The 26,981-nt window shown below is 42.1% G+C and overlaps 1 protein-coding gene across 4 annotated transcripts in view; it reads right to left on the bottom strand.

The window, feature by feature from the left end:
* Positions 1–26,981, bottom strand: part of SASH1 (SAM and SH3 domain containing 1) — a 200,434-nt gene that overhangs the window by 164,557 nt on the left and 8,896 nt on the right. For all 4 annotated transcript variants that reach the window (XM_056566754.1, XM_056566757.1, XM_056566756.1 and 1 more), the window contains exon 2: positions 12,841–12,969. In XM_056566754.1, coding sequence (XP_056422729.1) covers positions 12,841–12,969 — 129 coding nt within the window. The remainder of the gene's footprint in view (positions 1–12,840; positions 12,970–26,981) is intronic.

The raw sequence follows: 26,981 nt of genomic DNA, 5'->3' as shown, positions 1-26,981 counted from the left end.
GGTCCCCGCTTCGGCCGTAAGTAGTCCCCTGGGTGGGGAGCTCCTCTCATCTAGTCCCCTTCTTCGTCCGGCAGAGACGCCCCCTCCGGTTGATTGACAGGTCGCATCATCGCTCTGCTCCGATGACGCAGCCCATAAATCAAGCTGAAGGGGCGTTCCTGCCGGCCGAAGTAACAGACTAGGTAAGAGGAACTCCCTGGCACTTGCGGGTCCAGTGTAGTGCCATATTTTGTGTTTTGCCATGGAATGTGTTACATGACTCAGCACTTTCCAGTGCCTGACTAAGGCTGCTTTCACGTGACCACCTATACTGTGTGTGTAACACCGTTCTCTTCAGCATTTGTTTGGCTCCCACAGCATTCATTCCTTGCTATGGAGATCACGCTTGCGGAGGGAGAAGCAGAGTTGCACCCGCGGGTCACATATCAATTTTCCCGATGTGGGGACATACACAGTATAGGTGGTCACATGACACGCGCACTCTATCTCCCCGATCGCGGTGATGTCCAGTATTAATGCTTCAGACGCGTCGATCAAAGTTGACCGCCACATCTGAAGAGAAACCAAAAGCATCCCGGCAGCTCAGTCGGGATGTTCGGCACCACCGTGGTGAAATCGCGGTGTCCCGAACAGCTTGCAGGATACCAGGAGGCTCCCTAGCTGCTTCCTGCGTGTCCGATCGCCGAATGACTGATCCGTACCTGAGATTCAGGCCAGAGCAGTCGAGCAGAGATAACACTGATCAATGCCATGTTAATGCATGGCAGTGATCAGTGTAGGAAATCAGTGTGTGCAATGTTATAGCCCCCCCCCCCTCCCCCCATGGGGGGGGCTATAACATTGCAGGGAAAAAAATGTGAAAAAAAAAAAAAAGTATTAATAAATGTGCTTTAACCCCTTACCTAATAAAAGTCAGAATCACCCCCCTTTTCCCATGAAAAAAAACTATGTAACTAAAAATAAATATAAACATATGTAGTATTGCTGTGCGCATAAATGGTCCAAACTATAAAAATATATTGCTAAACCGCACGGTCAATGGCTAACACGTAAAAAAAAAATTCCAAAGTCCAAATTAGCGTATTTTTGGTGACTTTTTAGATCATTAAAAAATGAATAAAAAGCGATCAAAAAGTCCAATCGAAACAAAAATGGTACCGATACAAACTTCAGATCACGGTGCAAAAATGAGCCATCATAAATCCCCATATGCGGAAAAATAAAAAAGTTATTTTTTCCAGAAGTATGACAAAATCAAACCTATATAAGTAGGGTATCATTTTAATCGTATGGACCTACAGAATAAAGATAAGGTGTCATTTTTATCAAAAAAAATGCACTTTGCAGAAACGGAAGCCCCCAAGAGTTACAAAATGGCATTTTTTCTTCAATTTTGTCACACAATGATTTTTTTTTTTCGTTTCGCCTTTAATTTTTGGGTAAAATGACTAAAGTAGAATTGGTGGCACAAAAGATGAGCCAGAATATGGATTTTTAGGTGGAAAATTGAAAGGCTTATGATTTTTAAAGATAAGGAGGAAAAAACAAAAATGCAAAAACTTAAAAACGCTGAGTCCTTATGGGGTTAAGTACTGCAACCAACATGGCCACCATACCTATCTCTGGGGCCATGAAAGGGAATATGCCTGGACATCAAAGGATATGGTTATCAGCATATAGGCTATTAAGAAGCATTGAACTAACTTTTCCATGCTCCTGAATGGCATATCTGCTTAAAGCTGTTTCACTTTCAGCATACGCACACTAAGGCTCTCATATAGAAGTCCCTGTAAGGGCACTAGGACTAGTGGTCAAGCTAATTGCAGTACTAAGCAGATGTGCAATTGGGAACCATGAAAAGCTGTCGGCACCTTTTAGGAACAGTCAGCGCTCTCTTTTTTCATTTACTAACCCCTTTAACGCATGCAACTGAGAACTAATATCAATAAGGCTTCATTCTACACCTAAAGTTTTTCCATAAGAAGTCCTTGAGGACAGCAATAGCCCTCTGATCCAGATTGAGCAGCAATAATATACTGGTTTTGGACCAGACTGAGCAGCCTCACAAGAATCACCGCTCCAGTTCTCAGCCATATTGACGCAGCACCACACCGACAATGTACATTTACAGCAGTAGGAGGAGTCAGCAGCAGCGCTGCATGGCCAAGTGTCAGGCTGGGCAGTAGAGACAAGACACCAGTTATTGCAGGACGTGATCTACACTTACTGTAGGTGACTTACAGGGTCCCTGTAACAGGGCTGCAAACTCCCTCTGATCAATATCTGTAAAAATAATTGGTACAGCAGAATCCCCAGTGGGATCAGGACAGAGTCCCAGACTCTATGACTAAATGGGTGGGAGACACGGGGAGTTAGAAATAGATGTTGGAGACACTCAACCTGTGAATAGTTACCCGGGTCCAGACAGCATTTTTAAACTATGATTTCTCAGTGTGCCTGGATGGAGCTGCCTGCACATGTTTTATGCTACCCGAAATTTGGGCAGCATTAAAGTGGTCTCACAAAATAAATAAATAAGTAAAAAGTTTCCATTCACTAATAGGAAACATTTATAACAGGACTGTGATGGACACGATGTAAATATTATTCGTTTTTATTGGAGCTGCAGCCAAAAAATACTACAAGAGGCCGTATGGAACCATTCCTAAGTTCTAGGTACACTGTACAGCAAAGAAAAGAAGATTTACCAAAGGTTACATTGCTTCTTACAGCTTTGATGTGTCCACTACAATGTTATCTATGCATCAAACAGATATCCTATAAAAATTCATGTTAAACACGCGTCTGCTGAAGAGCTGACAGAAATGAAGGGCGAGAGCTGATTGCCGTAAATTGGAGGAGCTCACGCAGTGTAAGAACCCACTGAATGTCTTGCTGAAGGCATCCCATGCTGTGTAAGTGCACAGAGGAGGAAAGAGACACATTCAGACTAAATCATCACCATCTAATAGTTACATAATGCCATCATCTATACACGGCAGAGAGCTTGTCACAATGCCCACAAATACACAGAGACAACCCCCTATCTGCTCATGATCGAGGGAGCAGACCGCTGTGTTCCTGCACACATCAACTTTATTACAGTCATTTCTTTACCTACACTGTCATCATAGAATATTGTCATTTGGCAACTTATCTGCATGGATACATTGTAACAAGAAGAAGAAAAAAGACATGTGCACTAATTTTTTGTTCACTGCCATCTTATGTCCCCATGGCTAATGTACTTCTCCACCAACCTTGAGTGACAGATCTCTCCCTATACACTCCTAAAGAGAGATGCTTCACTCAAGGGTTGTCCAACTCCATCTATTGATGGTATAAAATTGATCTCTGTCCTACCTGCTCCAATGATATCATGACATGCTATGTTCTCCAGCAGTCAATGGTTGAAGTGTATACACAGCCAAAAACATCGCTGCACCAACCCTGCCATATTATGGACTATAATATGTATCAATAGTATTTAGAAACACTTGTAAACAGTACAAAGAAAATTTCTACAAAAAAATAAATAAATAAAAAAGTGACAAAAAAACTAAATGCTATCCTGTGCTATTAATACGGACAATATTAAACGGCAAAGGATGAATGACAAAGAACGGGGAGTGGAGAGGAGGAGGGCCGAAGAGCATAGGAAGAAAAATAGGTTCAGCTCAGGAAAAGCTACTCAAGGACATCCAGGGATACACAAATTCATTTCTCAGGTAAGAGCACTAAACATATTTAAGGAGGTAAGAAGTGAAGGTGATGTATAATGAGTCAGTGAGAAGTGACACCACATGACCATACCCTATAAATTAACCCCTATTCTAATAAAACACAGATACAGAATCTAACATAAGTGAGTTCACCCCTCACATTTTGTAAATATTTTATTATATCTTTTAATGTGACAACAAAAGAAATACACTCTGCTACAATGTAAAGTAGTATGTGCATAGCCTGTATAAGTGTTTAATGTTGTGCCCCCTCAAAACACCACAACATACAGCCATTAATGTCTAAACCTTGGCAACAAAAGTGAGTACATCACTTTTGTAAAAACGTCCAAATTGGGCACAATTAGCCATTGTTAGTGTTACAAGGTCTTAAATGTGAATGGGGGAGCAGGTGTCTTAAATTTGGTGTTATCACTCTCCCACTCTCTAACCTCTTAAGGACGCAGGGCGGTCCTGGCATTTAAAACGGGGTCACGCCGTGACCCCGCGTCATACCAGGTCGGTCCCGGCAGCTTATGATAGCCGGGACCCTGGGTTAATAGCGCGCGGCACAGATCGTCCTGTCCATAAGGCCTCAGTATAAGTATTAAGTAATAATAGGCCTATCTGATCCAGATACCTCTTAAAAACCACCATAGTGGCCTGGTGACTTCCCATTGGTGAGATCAGCTATGGCTTGAAGAGCCCAATCCTGGCCGATATCTGAATCCAAAGCCTTATAAGAGGCAGAGTATAGAGTAGCAAAAATAGGAGACATCCAAATACCTTTCAATAAACAGTCAATACATTGTGATTGTCTCCCTTTGTTATTTTAAACCACTGTAAACTGTTTTTTAATAAAAGTTGTATGGGGTTGAATAACCCCTTTTAAAGATGGGAAGATAAAGCCGGCTCTTGTGAGAACCATACGCTATATTGGTTGTCATCCAATTTCTGTAGGAAGCAGGAAGTTTGCATTGAATAGGATTTCTGCGCAATGAATGTAGTGGTTTAACCACCCTTTCATAGAATTTAAAAAAGAAGCCTGTCATAAAATAACATTAGAACACCTTTACACACCTTTACTGTGCTGAACAAGAACCTTTATAGGGCCAATGGACACTTAGGACATTCCACAATGAATTTCCGTATGGGATCAGAGCTCATCTCACGCAGAATATTACCGTGGAAATGATAGTCAGAAATTAAGGTTCCATTGATTAATTAGGAGGATTGTGCCAAAAGAATGAACGTGTTAATGGCGGAAGGAAATTTTGTGATGGAACTTTGGACGAGTAAACGAGTAGCAGCCTCCAAATGAGATCAACGTGAGGCAGCGGCAAGCGGAATCAATACAAGCCAAATGTAGGTAGTGTGCTTGGGCCCTTATGAGGGTTTATAGGGGTCAGCTGAAAAAATAATTTACAAAATATCTAATGGTTTAGGAGCTTGAACAGGAATCAACAACCTTTGATCTATTTTACTACTAAAACAGCAATTTAGCCATTTACACCCATGCAGTGCTGTGTTTTTACACACACAGCCTGAAAACCATAACTAGTAAATAACTTTATGAACCCTAAAGAAGCAAATCCAGCACAATCACATTAATGAAATTCATGCTTTACAAAGCTGAACAAAACATCGGTATGCAAGAACCAGCAGAGCCATTCTGCTTAATATTATAGTCGGAACTGATGTACTAAAGTGTACAGTAATAGCTTCCAATAAATATGTAAGTGTAAATAAAAATGTAACTCACGCTGAGCAAATTACATTAGAGGATAAGAAGCGGCATTTGGCACTGTGCATATTAGCAATGAACTGGCAGGAGTAAATACTCCGGCTGATGGAAGACACTAATTATTCCAATGTTACAGGAGCCGCATAAACCCCAGCCATTACTAGGACGGGCGCGCCAATGTTTATTTATCCCTGAACTAAACAAATACTTTACTCACTGCCACATGTCCGACATCAACTTAAGTGCTTCACTGCCTTCTATTGGTATAAATTATTAACATTTATTTCTATCCTCCTTATTAGTTATATCACAGTTACACAGGGGGCTGAAACAACACATACGCCCATCAAGTTCAACTTTTTTTTTCTTGCAGTCAATCCGTTATCCTGTACAGTTACATAGTTGCTTCACACGTACAGAATAGAGATGAATACATATATCCACTAGGGATGTAAGAAAAAATCGATTCACGCGATTATCGCGATTTTTTCATTTGCCGATACTGAATAGATTCAAAATATTTTTGAATCGATTCTTTTAGGGATGTGGAATTTTTATCTCCTGACGCCCGGAACAGCATGTCCCGGGCATCAGGAGATACAAGTTCCACATTTGTGGAGCCGGGCAGGCCGGATCTGACGCGGCGGCGCTCTGGGTGTATGGAGCGGGCTCCGACTCCTGCCCGCTCCGTACTCTGCGACCCCCGGCTGATTTCAGTAGCCGGGGGCCGCTGATGCATCACCGCCGCTAGTATCCAGCATGCGGTGCTCTGCATTGTGTATGGAGCGGGCTCCGAACTCGTGCCCGTCCCATACTCTGCAGCCCCCGGCTGTTCTCAGTAGCCGGGGGCCGCCGCTAATAGCCAGCATGCGGCGATCGCCGTGGCTGGCTATTGAAGGAGTACTCCGGTGCACACTTTTCTCGTTTTATCCTGTCCGGGCTGCAAAATAAAAGAAAACGCACTCTCTCTTACCTGCCAACGAGCCCCCGGAGCTCCGGTACAGGTGTTCGGACCCCGGGCTGTATTCTTCTTACTTCCTGTTAGCCCGGCACGTCACACGGAGCTTCAGCCTATCACCGGCCGCAGCGATGTCCCGCCTCAGCCAGTGATAGGCTGAAGCCCCGTGTGACGTGCTGGGCTAACAGGAAGTAAGAAGAATACAGCCCGGGGACCGAATACCTGTACCGGAGTGTACTGGAGCTCCGGGGGCAGGTAAGAGAAAGTGCGTTTTCTTTTATTTTGCAGCCCGGACGGGATAAAATGAGAAAAGTGCGTGTTGGACTACTAAGATCGCCGCTGTCAAAGCTGACAGCGGCGTCTATTGGGATCTATGTATGCTCCCAGGTGGGGGATGTATCGGGATATATCGTGATGTATCGTCACCTAGACGGTATTGCGATATATCGGGATATATCGAATCGCCACACTGGTATCGCGATTCGAATCGTATCGCCAAATTCTTGGCGATTCACACCCCTAATATCTACAACCTCAAGTGCAACAACATACAGTCATGGCCATAATTGTTTGCACCCCTGAAATCTTTCTAGAAATTGAAGTATTTCTCACAGAAAAGGATTGCAGTAACACATGTTTTGCTATACACATGTTTATTCCCTTTGTGTATATTGGAACTAAAGCAAAAAAAAAAAAGGGAGGAAAAAAAAAACAAATTGGACATAATGTCACATCAAACTCCAAAAATGGGCTACACAAAATTATTGGCACCCCTAAAGGGCTACTCTGGTGGAAAACTTTTGTTTTTAAATCAACTGGTGCCAGAAAAATAACAGATTTGTAAATTACTTCTATTAAAAAAAACATAATGCTCCCAGTTCTTATTAGTTGCTGAATACTACAGAGGAAATTATTTTCTTTTTGAAACACAGAGCTCTCTGCTGACATCATGAGCACAGTGCTCTCTGCTGACATCTCTGTCAATTTTAGGAACTGTCCAGAGCAGCATATGTTTGCTATGGGGATTTTCTCCTACTCTTCGCAGTTCTTAAAATGGAGAGAGATGTCAGCAGAGAGCACTGTGCTCGTGATTCAGCAGAGAGCTCTGTGTTCCAAAATGAAAATAATTTCCTCTGTAGTATTTAGCAGCTAATAAGTACTGGAAGGATTAAGATTTTTTAATAGAAGTAATTTACAAATCTGTTTAATTTTCTGGCACCAGTTGATTTAAAAAAAAAATATAAAAATAAAGTTTTCCACTGGAGTACACCTTTAACTTCCTATTTGGTTGCCCACCCTTTGGAAATAATAACTGAAATCAGTCGCTTCCTTAACCATCAATAAGCTTCTCCCACCTCTCAGCCAGAATGTTGGACCACTCTTCCTTTACAAACTGCTCCAGGTCTCTCTTATTGGAAGGGCGCCTTTTCCCAAAAGCAATTTTAAGATCTCTCCAGAGGTGTTCAATGGGATTTAGATCTGGACTCATAACTTGACACTGCAGAATTCTCCAGCACTTTGTTGCCATCCATTTCTGGGTGCTTTTTGACGTATGTTTGGGGTCATTGTCCTGCAGGATGACCCAAGATCTCGGACACAAACCCAGCTTTCTGACATTGGGCTGTACAGTGCGACCCAAAATCCGTTGGTAATCCTCAGATTTCATGATGCCTTGCACACATTCAAGGCACCCAGTTCCAGAGGCAGCAAAACAGCCCTAAAAACATACCGTATATACGATTTTTCGTGCTGAAAACACCCCCCTCGGCTTATACTCGAATGAACTCTCCACCCGCAGTGGTCTTCAACCTGCGGACCTCCAGAGGTTTCAAAACTACAAGTCCCAGCAAGCCCGGGCAGCCATCGGCTGTCCGGGCTTGCTGGGAGTTGTCGTTTTGAAACCTCCAGAGGTCCGCAGGTTGAAGAACACTGCGGCCTTCGACATCATCCAGCCCCCTCTCACCCCCTTTAGTTCTGTACAGTACTCGCCTCCGCTCGGCGCTGGTCGGGTGCTGCAGGACTGTCCGGAGAGGAGGTCGTCCGGTGGGATAGTGGTTCCGGGCTGCTATCTTCACCGGGGAGGCCTCTTCTAAGCGCTTTGGGCCCGGCCCCAGAATAGTCACGTTGCCTTGATGACGACGCAGAGGTACGTTCAATACCAACGTACTTCTGCGTCATCGTCAAGGCAACGCCTCTATTCTGGGCCCGAAGCGCGGAGAAGAGGCGCCCCCAGTGAAGATAGCAGCCCGGAACCACTATCCCACCGGACGACCTCCCCACCGGACAGTCCTGCAGCTCCGGACCAGCGCCGAGCGGAGGTGAGTACTGTACAGAACTAAAGGGGGTGAGAGGGGGCTGGATGATGTCGAAGGCCGCAGTGGTCTTCAACCTGCGGACCTCCGGAGGTTTCAAAACTACAACTCCCAGCACGCCCGGACAGCCGATGGCTGCCCGGGCTTGCTGGGAGTTGTAGTTTTGAAACCTCTGGAGGTCCGCAGGTTGAAGACCACTGAGGGCGGATGATGACAAGAGGATGATGAAGGGGGGGTGTGGGATGATGAAGGGGTGTGGGATGATGACAAGGGGATGATGAAGGGGGGGTGTGGGATGATTACAAGGGGATGATGAAGGGGGGGTGTGGGATGATGACAAGGGGATGATGACAGGTGATGATGATGAGGGTCTGGATGATGACAGGCGGTCATGATGATGAGGATGTTAATGACGGGGTCTGGATGATGACAGGGGGGGATGATGTATTTCCCACCCTAGGCTTATACTCGAGTCAATAACTTTTCCTGGGATTTTGGGTTGAAATTAGGGGCCTCGGCTTATACTCGGGTCGGCTTATACTCGAGTATATACGGTAATTGAACCTCCACCATATTTCACTGTAGGTACTGTATTCTTTTCTTTGTAGGCCTTATTCTGTTTTCAGTAAACAGTAGAATTATGTGCTTTACCTAAAAACTCTATCTTGGTCTCATCTGTCCTCAAGACATTTTCCTAGAAGGAATTTGGCTTACTCAAGTTCATTTTGGCAGAATGTAGTCTTGCTTTTTTATGTCTCTGTGTCAGCAGTGGGGTCCTCCTGGATCTCCTGCCATAGCGTTTCATTTCATTTAAATGTCGACGGATAGTTCGCGCCGACACTGATGCTCCCTGAGCATGCAAGACAGCTTGAATATCTTTGGAACTTGTTTGGGGCTGCTTATCCACTATCCCGACTATCCTGCGTTGACACCTTTCATCAATTTTTCTCTTCCGTCCATGCCCAGGGAGATTAGCCACAGCGCCATGGGTTGCAAACTTCTTGATAGTGTTGAACACTGTGGACAAAGGCAAATCTAGATCTCTGGAGATGGACTTGTAACCTTGAGATTGTTGATATTTTTCCACAATTTTGGTTCTCAAGTCCTCAGACAGTTCTCTTCTTTTTCTGTTGTCTGTGCACACACAGACACACAATGCAAAAAGGAGCAGCTTTCAGAAGGTCATACTCCTAAGTCAAAAGTTGGCCAAACCAGCTAACTCTGGGCAGGACTGGCTGACTGTTTTAAAGGGGAACTCCGGTGAAAAACTTTTTTTTTTTTTTAAATCAACTTGTGCCATAAAGTTAAAGAGATTTGTAAATTACTTCTATTAAAAAATCTTAATCCTTCCAGTACTTATTAGCTGCTGAATACTACAGAGAAAATTCTTTTATTTTTGGAACACAGTGCTCTCTGCTGACATCTGTCCATTTTAGGAACTGACCAGAGCAGAAAATGTTTGCTATGGGGATTTTCTTCTACTCTGGACAGTTCTTAAAATGGACAGAGAAGTCAGCAGAGAGCTCTGTCTTCCAAAAAGAAAATAATTTCCTCTGTAGTATTCAGCAGCTAATAAGTACTGGAAGGATTATCATTTTTTTTTTTTATAGAAGTAATTTACAAATCTGTTTAACTTTCTTTAAGTGTATGACAGCCTTCTAAGGATTCCTTAACGGATAATGTCAAGGGAGAGAACAGTTGGGCTGCTGTAAGAGCTGTCTGCAACAGCTTACCCCTCTCTACCTATTGAGAACACATGAACGTTTGGCAGTACTGAAACATTCATGTGTATAGAAAGATTGAAAGAGATACAGTCAGTTGAACAAACATTGGAATACAAGCTAATAAAAGTGGATGGCCACCTTAAAGGGTTAATCCAGAGTTTTGCTAAATATCATATACTAAAGAGGGTCAGGAAAAAACTATACTTACCTAGCTCTGGTCCCCATGGCCTCAAATCTTCTGTCTTCCTCTTGCTTCTAAGACGAGCACTTGGTGCAGGACCTGCCAGCTCAGCCAATCACTGGCTGGGACAGAACACTGCTGCTGCCAGTAACTGGCTATGAAAGCAGGTCCTGCACCAAGCCCTTGCCTCGGAAGCAGAGAAGACAGATTATAGAAGACAGTATGAAGCCAAACCGGCATCAGGTCCAGGTAAGTATAGGCCTTTTTTCTATTTTTACTGTCTCCAGAAGGATATAACTTTTGGCAAAATGTTGGCTAACCCCTGCAATCCTACTCTGTACCTGCTTAATGGGAACCCCATTGCTCAGCAGAGAAAGAGGTAATCACAACTATGTTGTTTCAGAAAATACGGTAATCAGATTTACTATTTTAAAAGCATCAAAAAAATAAAATAATAAAATTTAAAAAGTTAGACAAAAAAAAAACAGCCAGAGCCACTATGAAATGCCTGGCACATTCTTAGACAGTGTAAACATAGAATAAATATTTTAGGCAGTTTAGTCAATTCAATTTCTTCCCTAGACCAATGGGCTGTTTACTGCTGTCAATGGTTATGCTGGGCACTCTAAATGAGAGCCACCATTTTCCCCTTAATAGGGACATTAACTAAAAGATACTTTTATGCAGATATCTGCTTTTATTTTACACTGTTTGATATAGTCAATGAAACCATGATGTAATATTTAATAATCCACCTAAAGATACCAAAGGCTGGGCCCTTCACCTACCAGAGAAGAATGCAGAGCATATCCAACAGCATCTCTGATCAGCTGCCGTCTTCCATTAAGCGTGTGATAATTCAGGCCTAGCCTACCCTGATTTATAGACTTCTTTTATTTCACTTATCTGTAACTAAGTTTCTGTGCTCTGAAGAGCGGGCAGCCAGAGGCACTATCTGCAGCTTCCAAATGTGAATGCAACAGAACAGGTTGTAAGAACAAATCATCCGACAGACGAGCAGGAGCCTCATTACCAGCCTAATGTTTCACCATTTAGACGTCGTCAGCCATTTACACAAATTGCCTTCTCTCTCTGAAAGCCAAAAATTCTGCTTAAAAACTTCTTCTTCTAAGTGTTTTTCCATCACTTGTAATGTAGGAGCGGACTGAGAATACTAATATGCACAATATATTCACTGACTTCCAATAAATAAAATTTATGCTCCAAAATGTACTTCAATATCTACATTCTCAAAAAAAAAAAAAAACTTTTACCTCTACCTAACCTAAACTTCTGTACAAGCTGAATAATAAAGACAGGTCTTACCCTGAATAATATTTCAGCTTACTATGTCCATGTATTAAGAGATTTTAGGATGGTGACTTGACAGGGATAAGGGATAAATGTATAATTGTTTGATTATGGGGGAGGGGGTCTGACCTCTGGGACCCCCCGCCATCTCCAGAACAGGGCCCTCAAATCTCCTAGCTGCATGGTACAAGGTGGTGGCACATGCTCATTGAATTCTCTATGGGAGCATTGAAGATACCTGGGTACAGCCATCAGAGAATGCATGGAGCGCTTCCTGACCTTGCTCCTTGCAGCAGAGAAATTCGGGGACCCATTCTGAAGATCGCAGCAGGTCATTGAGGTTGGACAAATCCCCCCACCCCCAAATCAAGCATTTAGCACTAATCCTGGGTATAGGGGATATGTTTTTAAAAGCTTAAAGGAGTACTCCAGAATAGGAAAATTGTACTCCATACTGCAAGCAGTAAAAAAAAAAATAAAGAGGTACATACCTTCCTTCACTCCCCCGATGCAACAGGAGGCATCGGGGGAGCAAAGGAAGGTATGTACTTCTTTATTTTTTTTTACTGCTTGTAGTATGGAGCACAGTTTTTATTTTCTGGAGTACTCCTTTAAGTGCCCCTTTAAGTTACCTGTTAATTAGTGGTATCTCTTACGTTTCTAGACATAATATAAAGAAGCACTCGATATAGCATTCTAAGACAATCCAGTTTCTCTTGGGAACTAGGGAAAGCCATACTTCACGGTAGAGAACTAGCAGACTTAGATGGCAATGAGGGTAATGAATATGATCTTTATGTACCTCAATTTCATCTTATTTTACAGTTTGCTTACCTTAGTAATTGTGCATTTTAAGCATCACAACATGTAAACTGGAGGGTGCCTTACCTCATCAAGATCCTGAGAAACCTGGCGCTTGCGCAACTCCTCCATCCTCTCGCACACGTCTGTAAAGCAGGTGTTGTAGTAGTCGGCGTACTGTTCTGCGAGGTCGTCAATGTTTCCCAGTGAACCATCCTATAAGCAGAGAAGACAGAAACTATAAGACCAAATAGCATATGGTATTCTAGAAATGGAATCTAAAATAAGAAGTTTCACAGTTATGAACTGCAGCCTTCACAGTGACCCAATACATTTTGTTGTAATACTCGCCATAACATTAACATCAAATGAATAACATTGATATATTATTTTGTTATAATGGCATCTGCCAGGATGTAGTATACATTAGTTGATGTGTTTGAAATCGGGGAAAATGGGCAGGCACAAGGTTTGGAGCAACTATGACCAGGAAGATATTTTGATGGCTACATGAGTGGATCAGAGTACTTCTTATATGCCAGATCTTGTGTGGTGTTCCCAGTATGCAGTGGGTAGTACCTACATTAATTACTCAAACAGTGCACTGGCATTTGACTGGATGTTCTGTTGACACGTGCCACCTGCCTAAACAGTGTTGCGGGCACTCTTTATGCTGTAATGGAAGTAAGCTTCTATGGCAGGATAGTGTGCCCTGGTACACAGCAAACATTCTGTGGGATGTGTTGGGAAAACACATGTGATCCTTAAAGGACCCACTTCACAACTTGCTGTATCTGCTGCTAATGTCTAGGTGCCAGATATCACAACACGCAGAGAGGTCAAAGATGTTTAGGTGGCATGAGGGGTTGAGGGGGGCCTAAAGTACACAAGATCAAGCAGTTGATTTAATATTATGGCTGGTTGATGTGTATACAGATTTACACAAGATTGCATCTAATTTCCAGACATGCTGCAATTGTGGCCTCACAGAAAGGCTGAACAAGGAGTAAGAACGAGCTCCACAGTCTTGTAAATAACATATCCACATCTTGCTCGGTAGTGAAGTGCAGCTGCCACATTCCTCCAGAACACGTTACCTGAGTCTAGGGCAGGATAATGATTCCTATCCATACTTCAGGCAGCACTTATCACCTAACTTATCCTTTCAGTAAGCTGTTAATGGCTCCAAAGGTCACAGAGCAGTTAGTGCGCGGCCCACGTAATCCACTTAAGGAAAAATGCGAGTGTCAAATCTCCAGCTTATGAATATTATTTCAATATGTGGAGGTTTCTTGTGAAAAGTCATGCACAACCCTGCTCAATATAGATACTTAGTTCTTCTAAGAGTATTAGAGGTCAGAAGCTGCTTCTAGGCAATGCAGGTGCAGCCTAAGAATGACTTTTAGGTTTTAAAAGGGTTATCCGGAGCACCACACCTGCCTTCAGGTTACGTGTGGTCCTGCAGCTCAGTTCCATTAAAGTGAATGGAGCCATGTTGCAATACAACACACAACCTGACAACGGAGGTGGTGCTGTTTTTTTGGAAGAACTCTTTTTTTTTTCTATTCTTGGATAATTCTCAGCTGAATTAACATCAGTGCTGGTTATTTAATGGGGTTGTCACAGGTTTACACTTCTACAACAACCTTAAAGAACTTGAAAGGGATATTTAAATCTTAACTCATAGTTAAACTTGTTTGACGTAAAGTTAAATATGTTTGCAAATACGTTTATTCAGAAAATGTTCTGCATCCTCCTTATATTAATGCTTCTTTCTTCCTCATGCTGACAGCTCTACACACCCCAACCCAAACACCACTTCTACAGGGGAATAGTAGTCTGTAACCTAGGCAACAAGCTGTCAGCTCGGAGAGGAAAGGAGCAGGAATATCAGGAGAAGGCAAATATGCTAAATGAATTTATTTGCAAAAATATTTAACTTGACATGTCCTACAAGTTTAACCCCATTAGTTGAGATGGGAATATCATTTTAAAAGTATGTTAGTCGGTTAGTGAACGATATCCTGCTAAAGCTCTACCGACACTGTGCTTGCCGACTGCAGATGATTTCTATAACATTTCCATAGACATCTGTAAGCTACACGTATGCCAAATGAGTATCCGTTTAGCCAAGTGTTGAACATGTAAAAAATGGCAGTGAAATGCTTTATAAAGTGCAAATACACACGTACCATTTTTAGAGTAGATATGTGGGCTTCTATATTTGTCCAGAAATCATGTTATTTGTTTTGTTAAAAAAGTTAAATAAGTTAAAGGGGTACTCCGCTGCTCAGCGTTTGGAACAAACTGTTCTTAAAGCTGGAGCTGGCACCAGGAGCTCATGAAGTCATAGCCCCACCCCCTCATGTCATCACACCCCGCCCCCTCAATGCAAGTCTATGGGAGTCTCCCACAAACTTGTATTGAGGGGGCGGGGTGTGAAGTCATGAGGGGGCTATGACGTCACGAGCTCCCGGCGCCGGCTCCAACGTTCGGAACAGTTTTTTCACAAACACTGAGCAGCGAAGTACCCCTTTAATACTTTACAACTTACCTCCAACTATATAAAAAAATAAATCCTGCCCTGACACTATTAAAGGGGTTATCCAGCATAAGGTGATTTTAGTACGTACCTGGCAGACAGTAATGGGCATGCTTAGGAAGGATCTGCACCTGTCTTGGGGGTAAATGGCTGTGTCATGAGATTACCATAACACTGTGGCTAGCTTTTTGTTAACTGGTATTTCCTTTTTGACTTTTCTTTTTTGACTACAGATCCCACAATTCCATTTTCCTCCCTCCCACACATCAGCCACCCCACCCATTGAAACAAAAGACCTGTGGTTTTCAATCAGGGTGCCTACAGCTGTTGCATTAGTTGCAGTTGATCTCTCTCCCACCAAGCGATCACCCATTGAAGCAGACAGGCTCCCTAGTGACTAGTGAGTCAGATCTCGGCTGCATTGCAAGCTGGGAAAAATCCGAGACAACAGTCATTTTGTATGCTGGTAAAAATAAATAGTGGGCCGAAAATTACAGAATTGTGAGAAAACCGTCACACACAGGTACAGACACTATATTATGAACTACACTAACTTTACAGCCCCTGTAGCATAGTCAAATAAAAAAATTCCTGGAATATCCCTTTAATATGTAACAAAAGACCAATATGTCATATGAAATTGGTCTCTTTCATGCCAGATGACTTTAAATACTGTACTTTGATTTATCTGAGAGACATGAGGGCTACTACAATACATAATGAATCCCCACTAGCACCAGCATTATATTAAAGAGCATGTCTGGGGTCAATGGGTAGGCAGCCTTCATTAATAGAGCGCCAGAGGGCACAAGGCTGCTAGGGAGGGCATTCATCTCTATTATCAGATCCTAGGTTCATAATCTCACATATTATTTGCAGCTCTTGTCATACTGAATACGAGGACATGAAAGCAATTGAAGGATTTAGCACTGGGGAGGCCAAATGAAAGAGCCAATTGTTTAACGGGAATCAGTTAGCTCCGTACCTCAACCAGGGCTGCAGATAACTGAAGATAGCTCATACTAACTGTACCCTACTCTGTTAGTTTATTAAGTGAGAAGACATAACTTTCTACACAGTTTACCAGTCGGTGAGGTGGCGCAGTCGCAGCAGCACGCCTCCTCCCTCCCGCCCTTCACCGATTTCATGTGGGCAGGCAGAAAGTGTGCCGCTAAAGATTGGCCCTTTTTTCGGATATGAACAATAAATATTGACATACTTTGCAACTCACTCTCAGTGTGTCAACTCTACATTGCTTCTCTGTGCCAAATGGAGGTAAAAAAACAGGGACAACCTCCATTGTTAACACAAATTTTCTTAAAAGGGGACAAGACAAATTGAAATGCAGTGTAATATGAAGGCATCATGTTGAACTGAGCAGATTGATATCATTTTGTGGATAACTCAAGGAAATATCTGCTCCTACTGGGCTAAGTAGTCAAACCAAGTGATTAACACCTCTCTATATGAACAGTTATCCAGACAGAGCTGTTAGTCACTGATAGGACCGCCTACATGACTATTAAGCCCTGAAGAAAACTTTTATGTACTTGGAAGCATTGCACTCTTGTCAAGTACCAAGTTACAGCCTGAATGGTTGCTATGGCTAAACTCTTTACTTAGGTCAGAACAATTATTATAATTTTTTTATCAAAGTGCCCTATTGGCTTTGTTACATATTCAAAAAGACAGATACGTGAAAGACGACAGTTTTAAAGAGTATGGGATGTAGAATTCCTATCGCCTGACGCCCGGGACATGCAGTTCTGGGCAAAGGGCAGCTTTGGGCAAGCAGGGCAGAACCTGACAAGCGCAGAGGCGCTCAGCAGTCTGTATGGAGCTGGCTCCAGACTCCTGCCCACTCCATACTATGCAGCCCCTGGCTGTTCTCAGTGGCCGGGGGCCGCCGCTAATAGCCAGTATCCGGCGAACACCACGGCTGGCTATTAACCCTTTAGATCGCCGCTGTCAAAGCGGATAGTGGCATCTAAAGGGACATGTGCATGCTCCTTGGTGGGCTAGTGGGATGGCTCGCCCCCTCCCCGCGATCGCGAAGGGGAAATCCAATATAGAGGTAGCCGGAGGGCTTACTTCTGTTCCCTGCTGTCCCGTGGCTCTGTCATTGATAGAGCCTGGCTGGACTAGGCTCTATAAATGGATCGCAGAGCACACAGATCAATGGCGTGCAACAGAACTCTATTGATCTGTATGAGGAATCTACTGATTCCTCCTAAGTCTAATAAAGTGTAAAAAAAAAAAAAAAAAAAGTTTTAATAAAAGTTTAAGAGACACACATTAACCAGTTGGTTGCTGCTTTCACTGAAAAAAGGCACCCAGCGTTCAATTTCTGACCAGCAAGGTGCTGACGTTCAGCACCCGGCTAGTCAGCTGTTTAACAAAGCAGCAGCCAATCCTGAAATAACCCTGATGATATTTTTTAAATAAATAGATAAAAATGAAAAAGAAACTGCAACAAGTAACTAGGTTATAAAAGTGAAATGTTACAAAATCTAAGAGAGCCAGAATTCTTAAGATTTTGGTAAAATACACAGACTGTACCACCAAAGAGAGCTCTCCTTTCGACACGTATAAATGACAGGTATACTTTAATTTGTCATCCAATTCCATTATGACTAGACCTTCCTTCCTACAGTTTCCTTTACTTTAGCCTTTAAATAGGATGGGAAATGACTAAAACTACTTGTGGCTAAAGTCATTTTGTCCTACTTCTACAGTGGTGTAAAAAAAAAATTTTAAAAAAAGTTTCCTGCTATTCGACAGTAAAAGGTATGTGCGTAATAAAGACATATACAGTTTTACTCGCCCAGTTCAGGATTTCCTGAGGAAATTCAGTTTTCTCCCATAGTCCCACATAAATACATGTAAGAAAATCCCTGATTTGTTTGGTCTACTTGAATTATTAACCATAAACATTCTAGAATACAACAAAAATAAATAAAACAAAACCACATGATGGAAAAAAGTGGAATTCTACCACCTATTACTACTGTGTTGCAACCGTCACAGAAGCTCTTCATCAATCTGAGCTTTATGGCAGAGTGGCTAGAAAGAAGCCTCTTCTCTGTATAAGACACACAAAAGCTGCCTGCAGTTGCAAAAAACAAACAAACATCTAAAGGACTCTCAAACTGTGAGAAACAAGATTTCTGGCCTAATGAAACTAAATTTGAAGCTATGTAAAGCTTCTCCTTAGGTCAGCCATTGGCCCTAGACCCCTGAAGCAGCTCTATGGAGTGAAACATGTCAGGGGAGCAATGAGTGTATGCTTTCAAACTAGCAGTACTGCCATAGTCTGTGATACTGTTGGACTGCAGCCAATGGTATATATTTAAATACTAGGCAGCTACATATAGAGTAAAATATATCATATAGGAAGAGCAGTATTGTCGCCTAAGTAGTTCACATCCTCCCTGTCAAAAATCCCTAATGTGGCATGTGGTACAGCTTTTTTCATTTTTCTCTTTTTCCTTCTTTTTTTACATTTTAACAATTGTAAATAAAAGTTACATTTTATGGTGAGGGATAAAATATAATGGGCTTTTGGTACATTTTTATATCCCAGTCCCCATCTTCGGTATATTGATTTTTTTTTTTTTTTTGCGGGGGTTACGCCTGTTAGTAGAGAGTTTTAAGACTTAGTGGCAGTATTTCAAAATTGCAGCAAGCTCTTTTTTTTGTGTGTTTTTTTTTTTTTAAAGAAATTGTGCTATTTTTTTTCTCCCATAGATTTTAATGCTGAAATAAATGCCATGTGTGCATGTATTTTGGCATTTTCTTACCTTATTCCCCCAAGTTTTCAATAGAAATCCTTGAGTCATATGATGAAACAATCACATGACTTGAGAAAAATGCAGAAGATAAAAAAATGCCTATATCAATACACTTTTGCCCTCATTTACTAATGTCAACCCGACTTTTTTTGTCGAGTTGTGCGACCAAATTTGTATCGCATAGCCCATGCAACACAAATTTGATATCATCACTCAAAGTGTTTTTTAAACCCGTCAAAATGGGCGTGGTTATCACAAGAAGGGGCGTGTTCCCGACAAAAAAGAAAAAACACTTGGAGTATGATGAAAAACTCACAGGAAAACCTGTGAATTTTTCTTCACTAAAACCCGACAGCTCTGAGCTGTCTGGAAATTACTGAAAACTGAGTGAATCCTACCCCCATCATGGAACAGGGTCTGTTCCATGTTGGGGGTAGTAGTACAGGGGCTAAGGGGTTGATCGCATCGGATCTCACTTCTGAGACCCGATCCGATCAAAAGTTATTAAGCAGGGGAGCGGGCGGCATGGTCCGCTCCCCAGCGATGTATTTTACTTTCATTTTCAAATTCCCCGCTGGGATCCCTGAATGGCCCGTACTGAAGAGCCATTCAGGGATCCCTGCGAGATGCGGTGGGGAAAGATACATACATAGGTATATAGAATTGCTGGGGGTTTTGTATATGTCCCCACAGCTTCTATATATCTTGTCCCCTGCTGCGCTATATGTCTTGTCCCCGCAACACATGTGTACACATATATATATACTCCCCGCATAGCGCTATTATATACCCCCCGCAGCGCATGTGTACATATATATATCCCCCCACATAGCGCTATTATATACCCCCCGCAGCCCATGTGTACATATATATATCCCCCCGCATAGCCTCCCCCCATGCTCAGTGTTATAATTATATGTTGCCGGGGTCCGCGATCATGCTGGCTTAGGTGATGTTGCTGTGCGCTGTCATTGTGCGCACTGACGAGTGACGTCCCCAACGAACGTTGTGACGTCACCGTCTGCGCGCACAGTGACAGGGCACAGAAACAGCGCCGAAGCCAGAATGATCGCGGACCCCGGGCCCAGGCAACAGGTAATTATAACACCGAGGATGGGGGAGGCGATGTGGCAGCTCTGGTGTTTGCTGAGGATTATGTATTGTAGCGAAGTGGGGACCAGATAACGCTATATGTCTGGTCCCCACTTCGCTTCTATATACATATGCCTCTGCAGTGGTCTCCAACCTGCGGACCTCCAGATGTTGCAAAACTACAACTCCCAGAATGCCTGGACAGCCAACGGCTGTCCGGGCATGCTGGGAGTTGTAGTTTTGAAACATCTGGACGTCCGCAAGTTGGAGACCAATACATTAGTCATTAATAGCGCTTCAGAGGCTTATGTATATAGATGCGCTGTGCGGGGCATATATAATATATATCTACATGCGCAGCGGGGGGTATATAATAGCACTATGTGGGGGCATTATTTTGGGAAAAAAACACAACAAAATCTGCATCAGGGAGGAGAAAAATAAGGGACAATTACTCAAAATTACTTTAAAATTGCTATAAACAGCATTTCTGGACTAAGGCAGGATGCTTATATAGCAGCTTTAATGTGCTCTGTGCTGGTCAATCAGGTCGATACCAATGATTTTTCATGAAATTTTCAGTCCATGAAATTTTGTGAAAGGGTGAATGTTTTTGGAATTATGTACTCTCCATGATTCTACTTGTCGCAAAATAAGCTCAATTCAAAACAAACAGCAATGGAATAGAAAGGTCTCTGCATCTTGAAGGGAGATTATTTAACCATGAGACCTCCAGTCAGAGCTGCTTGCACAGTGAAATGTCCAGAGTCTTTTGTGTGTAATTCAATGACAATGGTGAGTATTGTTCTTCACAACCTCCTCCCCTCATATCCTTAATGAGCACCGTTGTGTAATAGTCAACTCTGTACTGTATTGTGTGTTGCAGCCTTCAGATGAACAAAGAAGCTTGTGCACAGCAAAGACCTGGCTCCAAGGGATAACAAGAAAACCAGTCACCCCAGACCAAAGATCTACCAAAACACAAGGGGTCACAGACAGGTTTACATATCATCTAAGGTCAACATTCAGCCTGACACCATATGAAATGCCATATATAGAACTACGAAATGTAAACCAAATCTAGCTCCTATGAAGAGCAGTAATAGAATAGGGAGTATTGTTTAACTGGGACCCCATATGTGTTCAAATTTGGGCCATAAATAAGGACCCAAGAGCCTGAAATGAATTGGTGATGTTCTTAGCATTTTCTATCATGCAGTCCTAGCTTTTAAAGACTCTTTTTTAATAAAGTCTAACTTAAAACTATTCTGGATGCTTGACGCCATATCCTTTTGGTTTTATTAAGTTTTACCTGTGTAAATGGCGACAAAGTTTTTCCATGCATCTAAATCCATACAGGGGAGTCCAAGTCTGCATAAAGAACTGGGAGCTGACCTGAAACTTCTGCCAAAATAAAACTAATAACCCCAGAGCATTTACCTGGGAGACATAACAGATCTATTTCCATATCACAGTATAGCCATAGCTTTAAAAAAAATTACACGAGAAACTCCAATTCTATCACAAGATTTATGGTCATAGCTGTGTGTCTGTGAATACAACTTTATTGAAAACACTTACCACAGGCCCACAGGTACAATAGCTAAACACCCTCTGGTCTTATATCTGCTGACCACCTGGGTGACACTACATCTCGTACCATGGTTTTGATACTCTCACGTGCACCAGTGCCAACGCAGTTGTGCTGACATTTATCTACAGGCACTCCTCGTCTCATCCTACCATTACAAATGATCCTTGGGGTAGATAAGATTTAGGCACACTAGATAGGCAGTACACTCCATGTCTTACATCAACAAACTACTGATTCAACTACAACACGTCCATTGCTGGTATATCTTCCATATCATTTTTCATAGTTAATAGGTCAGCCTTGACAAATTTCCTATTCTTGCCAGAGTACATATAAGTTATGCCAAGCCTACCATATGTTAAAAGGGGTTATCCACCATAAGGTGATTTTAGTACCTACCTACCAGACAGTAATGGACATGCTTAGGAAAGATCTGTGCTTGTCTTGGGGCTAAATGGCTATGTTGTGAGATTACCATAATACTGTGGCTATCTAACTGGTATTTCCTGTTTCAGTTTTCTTTTTTTGACTACAAATCCCATAATTCCATTTTCCTCCCTCCCACACATCAGCCACCCCACCCATTAAAACATAAATGAGCTGCATCCATTCAAAAGACCTGTGGATTTCAATCAGGGTGCGTACAGCTGTTGCATTAGTTGCAGATTGATCCCTCCACCCATTGAAGCAGACAGGCTCACTGTCATCAGCTGACTAGTGAGTCATGTTTCGACCGCATTGCAACCTGGGAAAAATCTGAGACAACAGTCATTTTGTATGCTGTTAAAAATAAATATTGAAGATAATTGAATTGTGAGAAAACCATCACACACAGGTACAGACACTATATTATGAACTACACTAACTTTACAGCCCCTGTAGCAGAGTCAAATAAAAAATTCAGGAATACCCCTTTAAAATCATGTCAATAGAAAAAAAAACGAGAAAAAAAAACCCATGAAACTATGAATTAACTGAAAACACCAGGCAAAATAGCATTCACATGGTATGTTTATCAAGGTCATCACTCTTCAAGAAAGCAACTTCAAAGATATAGCAAAATATATCAACCACTTCTACTAAAGAGCAGCATCCAGTTCTTTAGTTTTAGTGATAAAGTACTTCCAGGAACATTCCAATGGTATGCAGAAACATTCCTTTATGTTCCACATAGGAGGTACAAAAATGTGGAAGATACTTTTTGTCAGGCATAAAATAGATAGTATTCCATCTGCGAGATGTTCCCTGGTAAATGACGACACAGAATAACTGGGAAGCAGATGTTGAGGACTTTAGAGTAGAAGATACAGACTAGGAATGCTGAAACGGTTAGCGGTTTTATCATAAATCTATATTTTAGGCAGAAATATTAAGTTACACGATGCAAAGGAGAATTAAGGGAAAAAGTACTTAGAATATTACTAAAGATGTATATCCACCAGGCGACCTAGAGAACCGTCTGTCTGAAATACTTTAAATTCCTCTCATTCATACAGTACAAAGAACTTGTTCACTTCCATATGGTTCTGAAAATAGGGTCAGGGTGTAAGGGTGATGACAAAAACAAGATCCAATCCTCCCTTGTTGGAGGAAGCTACACTACATCCTAGAAGACTATAATTCCACAATCTGATAGAAGACATGCGCTCCATGATGAAAACCATTCTAGATCACTTTATAATGAATGGATTCAGAAATGTAACTGGAAGAAATAAAGAGAGAGATATCTGGCCAACAACACCAAGAAAACATTCTCTTCCTGAATATTGTCTCACAAACAAAATACACAATTAAGGAAAACAACTTGTGCTTCCTCCTGGAGGAGAACGCCTTTATCCATGTAACCTCGCATCCAAAGCCGGAATATTGTGGAAAACACAGGATCCCAGAGAGGTGGGTGTTTTCCTGACCCTTGGTGGATGTTTTGGATTAGACGTCTCCACACTGTGGTCAACTGAATGATAACAGATGGGAGATGAAGGGAAGCTTTCTCGCTCAGTATATTCTGTGGGATGGCTTTTAATCTAAGAGGTTATGCAAAACGTATGGTCCATAACCCATATGATTCGTGAAGCTGGGGATAATTAGCATATATCTAAAACATATTTAGGCTATTACAAATTGGAATCCGCTGCTACAAGCCAAAAATAAGACCAATTCAGATTTCAATATTTACATAATAAAATTATTGATTGAACATATTCGAGGACATTTAAAATAAATAAATAAATAACTCAGCAAGGCCTCTCCAAAACAGAAGGCATGTATGTACTTCCAGCTACTGCCCAGGCCCAGTAGCCAACTATGCCCCCAGAACCACTGATGTATAGCACAGGAAAAGCCTAAAAGATACAGAATCACTTATGCATACAGCTGTTTCTGTCTTATCAGCTTTCAAATAGTAAAGATATTGGAAGTCCATTAAAGGGTTATTCTAGCGATTCATAAAAAGAAAAAGAAAAATTGCAGCTGGCATCTCATGGTTTGCTGCTCACCACTTTCTCTGACATGTCTTCCCTGCAGTAAAGGCCCACTAAACCAATGACTGGCCACAGTCTTCTGTCAGTGATCAACTAAGTGGACACATCCTGTAGAGTTGACACGTGAGAGAACGCCGAATAGAGCATCTGGGACCAGGCACAGTTGGAACAGAAACAGCAGCAGATCAGGGCAAGTGAGTATGGTATGTCTAAAACACATCAGTTATTTAAAAAATGTAATAATAATAATATTACATATATATATATATATATATATATATATATACACATACATATATATATATATATATATATATATTACAGTGGGGATCAAAAGTGTGGGCACCCTAGGTAAAAATTTGTATTAATGTGCATAAAGAAGCCAAGGAAAGATGGAAAAATCTCCAAAAGGCATCAAATTACAGATTAGACATTCTTAGAAAATGTCAGGTCCTATCTATGATGCGTCCTCAGCTGCTGGGCGTGCAGCATTGTTCGGCAACTCCGTGATACCTGTCAGTGGGGGGTCCCGCAGGCCAGTATCGGATTAGGTATCGGGGACATTTGCACAAGTACAAGTACTCGTGCTAATGTCCAGTATTGGTCCCGATACTGATACGAGTATCAAGACATCCCTAGTTCACACATTACATGTTTAAAGGATAAGTATCATGATTAAAAACGTATCCCATATCCAAAGGATAGGGGATAAGTTTTAGATCGCGGGTGGTCCGATCGCTGGGGCCCCCCACGATCTCCTGTTTGAAGCCTTGGGTCTCCAGCACAGGAGCAAGTCACAACCCCCGCCCGAAGCGGGAGCCGCCATGCCTCCTACATAAAGCTCTATGGGAGAGCCAAAGATTGCCAAATGGCTCTCCCATAGAGCTGTATGGAGAGGGCGTGGTGGCTCCCGCTTCGGGCAGGGGTCATGATGTGCTCCTGTGCTGGAGACCCGGGGGCTCCAAACAGGAGATCGCGGAGGGCCCCAGCGCTCAAACCCCCCCCGCAATCTAAAAATTATCCCCTATCCTTTGCATAGGGGACAAGTTTTAAATCATGATACTTGTCCTTCAAAGTATTGAGAGCAGTGGTGGAATAATTAAAATCTTAGACACATAAACCCTTTTGACATTTCACCACATCAGTGGCTTTATCAAGGACTTAGGGCAAATGGCCAATTGTAAATATGGTCTTAATTGATCCTCCATCCACTGGTCCTTTTTTGTGTTATTATACAGTAAAATATGGCACAGATATTGAAGGTAAACATCAGGACAAACTCCTAACATACATCTCTTGGTTAGGCTCAAAACGAGATGTGAACAGAGCCTGAGAAGCAAGGGCCAGGTTTAACCCCTTAAGGACGCAGGACATAAATGTACGTCCTGGTGAGGGGGTACTTAACGCACCAGGACGTACATTTACGTCCTAAGCATAACCGCGGGCATCGGAGCGATGCCCGTGTCATGCGCGGCTGATCCCGGCTGCTGATCGCAGCCAGGGACCCGCCGGCAATGGCCGACGCCCGCGATCTCGCGGGCGTCCGCCATTAACCCCTCAGGTGCCGGGATCAATACAGATCCCGGCATCTGCGGGAGTTCGCGATTTAAATGAACGATCGGATCGCCCGCAGCGCTGCTGCGGGGATCCGATCATTCATAACGCCGCACAGAGGTCCCCTCTCCTTCCTCTGTGCGGCTCCTGGCGTCTCCTGCTCTGGTCTGTGATCGAGCAGACCAGAGCAGGAGATGACCGATAATACTGATCTGTTCTATGTCCTATACATAGAACAGATCAGTATTAGCAATCATGGTATTGCTATGAATAGTCCCCTATGGGGACTATTCAAGTGTAAAAAAAATGTTAAAAAATGTAAAAGTAAAAGTAAAAAAAAAGTGAAAAATCCCCTCCCCCAATAAAAAAGTAAAACGTCCGTTTTTTCCTATTTTACCCCCAAAAAGCGTAAAAAACATTTTTTATAGACATATTTGGTATCGCCGCGTGCGTAAATGTCCGAACTATTAAAATAAAATGTTAATGATCCCGTACGGTGAACGGCGTGAACGAAAAAAAATAAAAAAAGTCCAAAATTCCTACTTTTTTAATACATTTTATTAAAAAAAAAATTATAAAAAGTGTATTAAAAGTTTTTTATATGCAAATGTGGTATCAAAAAAAAGTACAGATCATGGCGCAAAAAATGAGCCCCCATACCGCCGCTTATTCGGAAAAATAAAAAAGTTAGAGGTCATCAAAATAAAGGGATTATAAACGTACTAATTTGGTTAAAAAGTTTGTGATTTTTTTTAAGCGCAACAATAATATAAAAGTATGTAATAATGGGTATCATTTTAATCGTATTGACCCTAAGAATAAAGAACACATGTAATTTTTTCCATAAATTGTACGGCGTGAAAACAAAACCTTCCAAAATTAGCAAAATTGCGTTTTTCGTTTTAATTTCCCCACAAAAATAGTGTTTTTTGGTTGCGCCATACATTTTATGGTATAATGAGTGATGTCATTACAAAGGAAAACTGGTCGCGCAAAAAACAAGCCCTCATACTAGTCTGTGGATGAAAATATAAAAGAGTTATGATTTTTAGAAGGCGAGGAGGAAAAAATGAAAACGTAAAAATTAAATTGTCTGAGTCCTTAAGGCCAAAATGGGCTGAGTCCTTAAGGGGTTAAAGGGGTTCTCCGGGGGAAAATTTTTTTTTTCAAATCAG

Source organism: Hyla sarda, chromosome 3 (assembly GCF_029499605.1).
Source record: "Hyla sarda isolate aHylSar1 chromosome 3, aHylSar1.hap1, whole genome shotgun sequence".
In the NCBI taxonomy this organism is placed as follows: Eukaryota; Metazoa; Chordata; class Amphibia; order Anura; family Hylidae; genus Hyla; species Hyla sarda.
The sequence above is the reverse complement of the archived record's forward strand: the minus strand, read 5'-3'. Positions and strand labels throughout refer to the sequence as shown.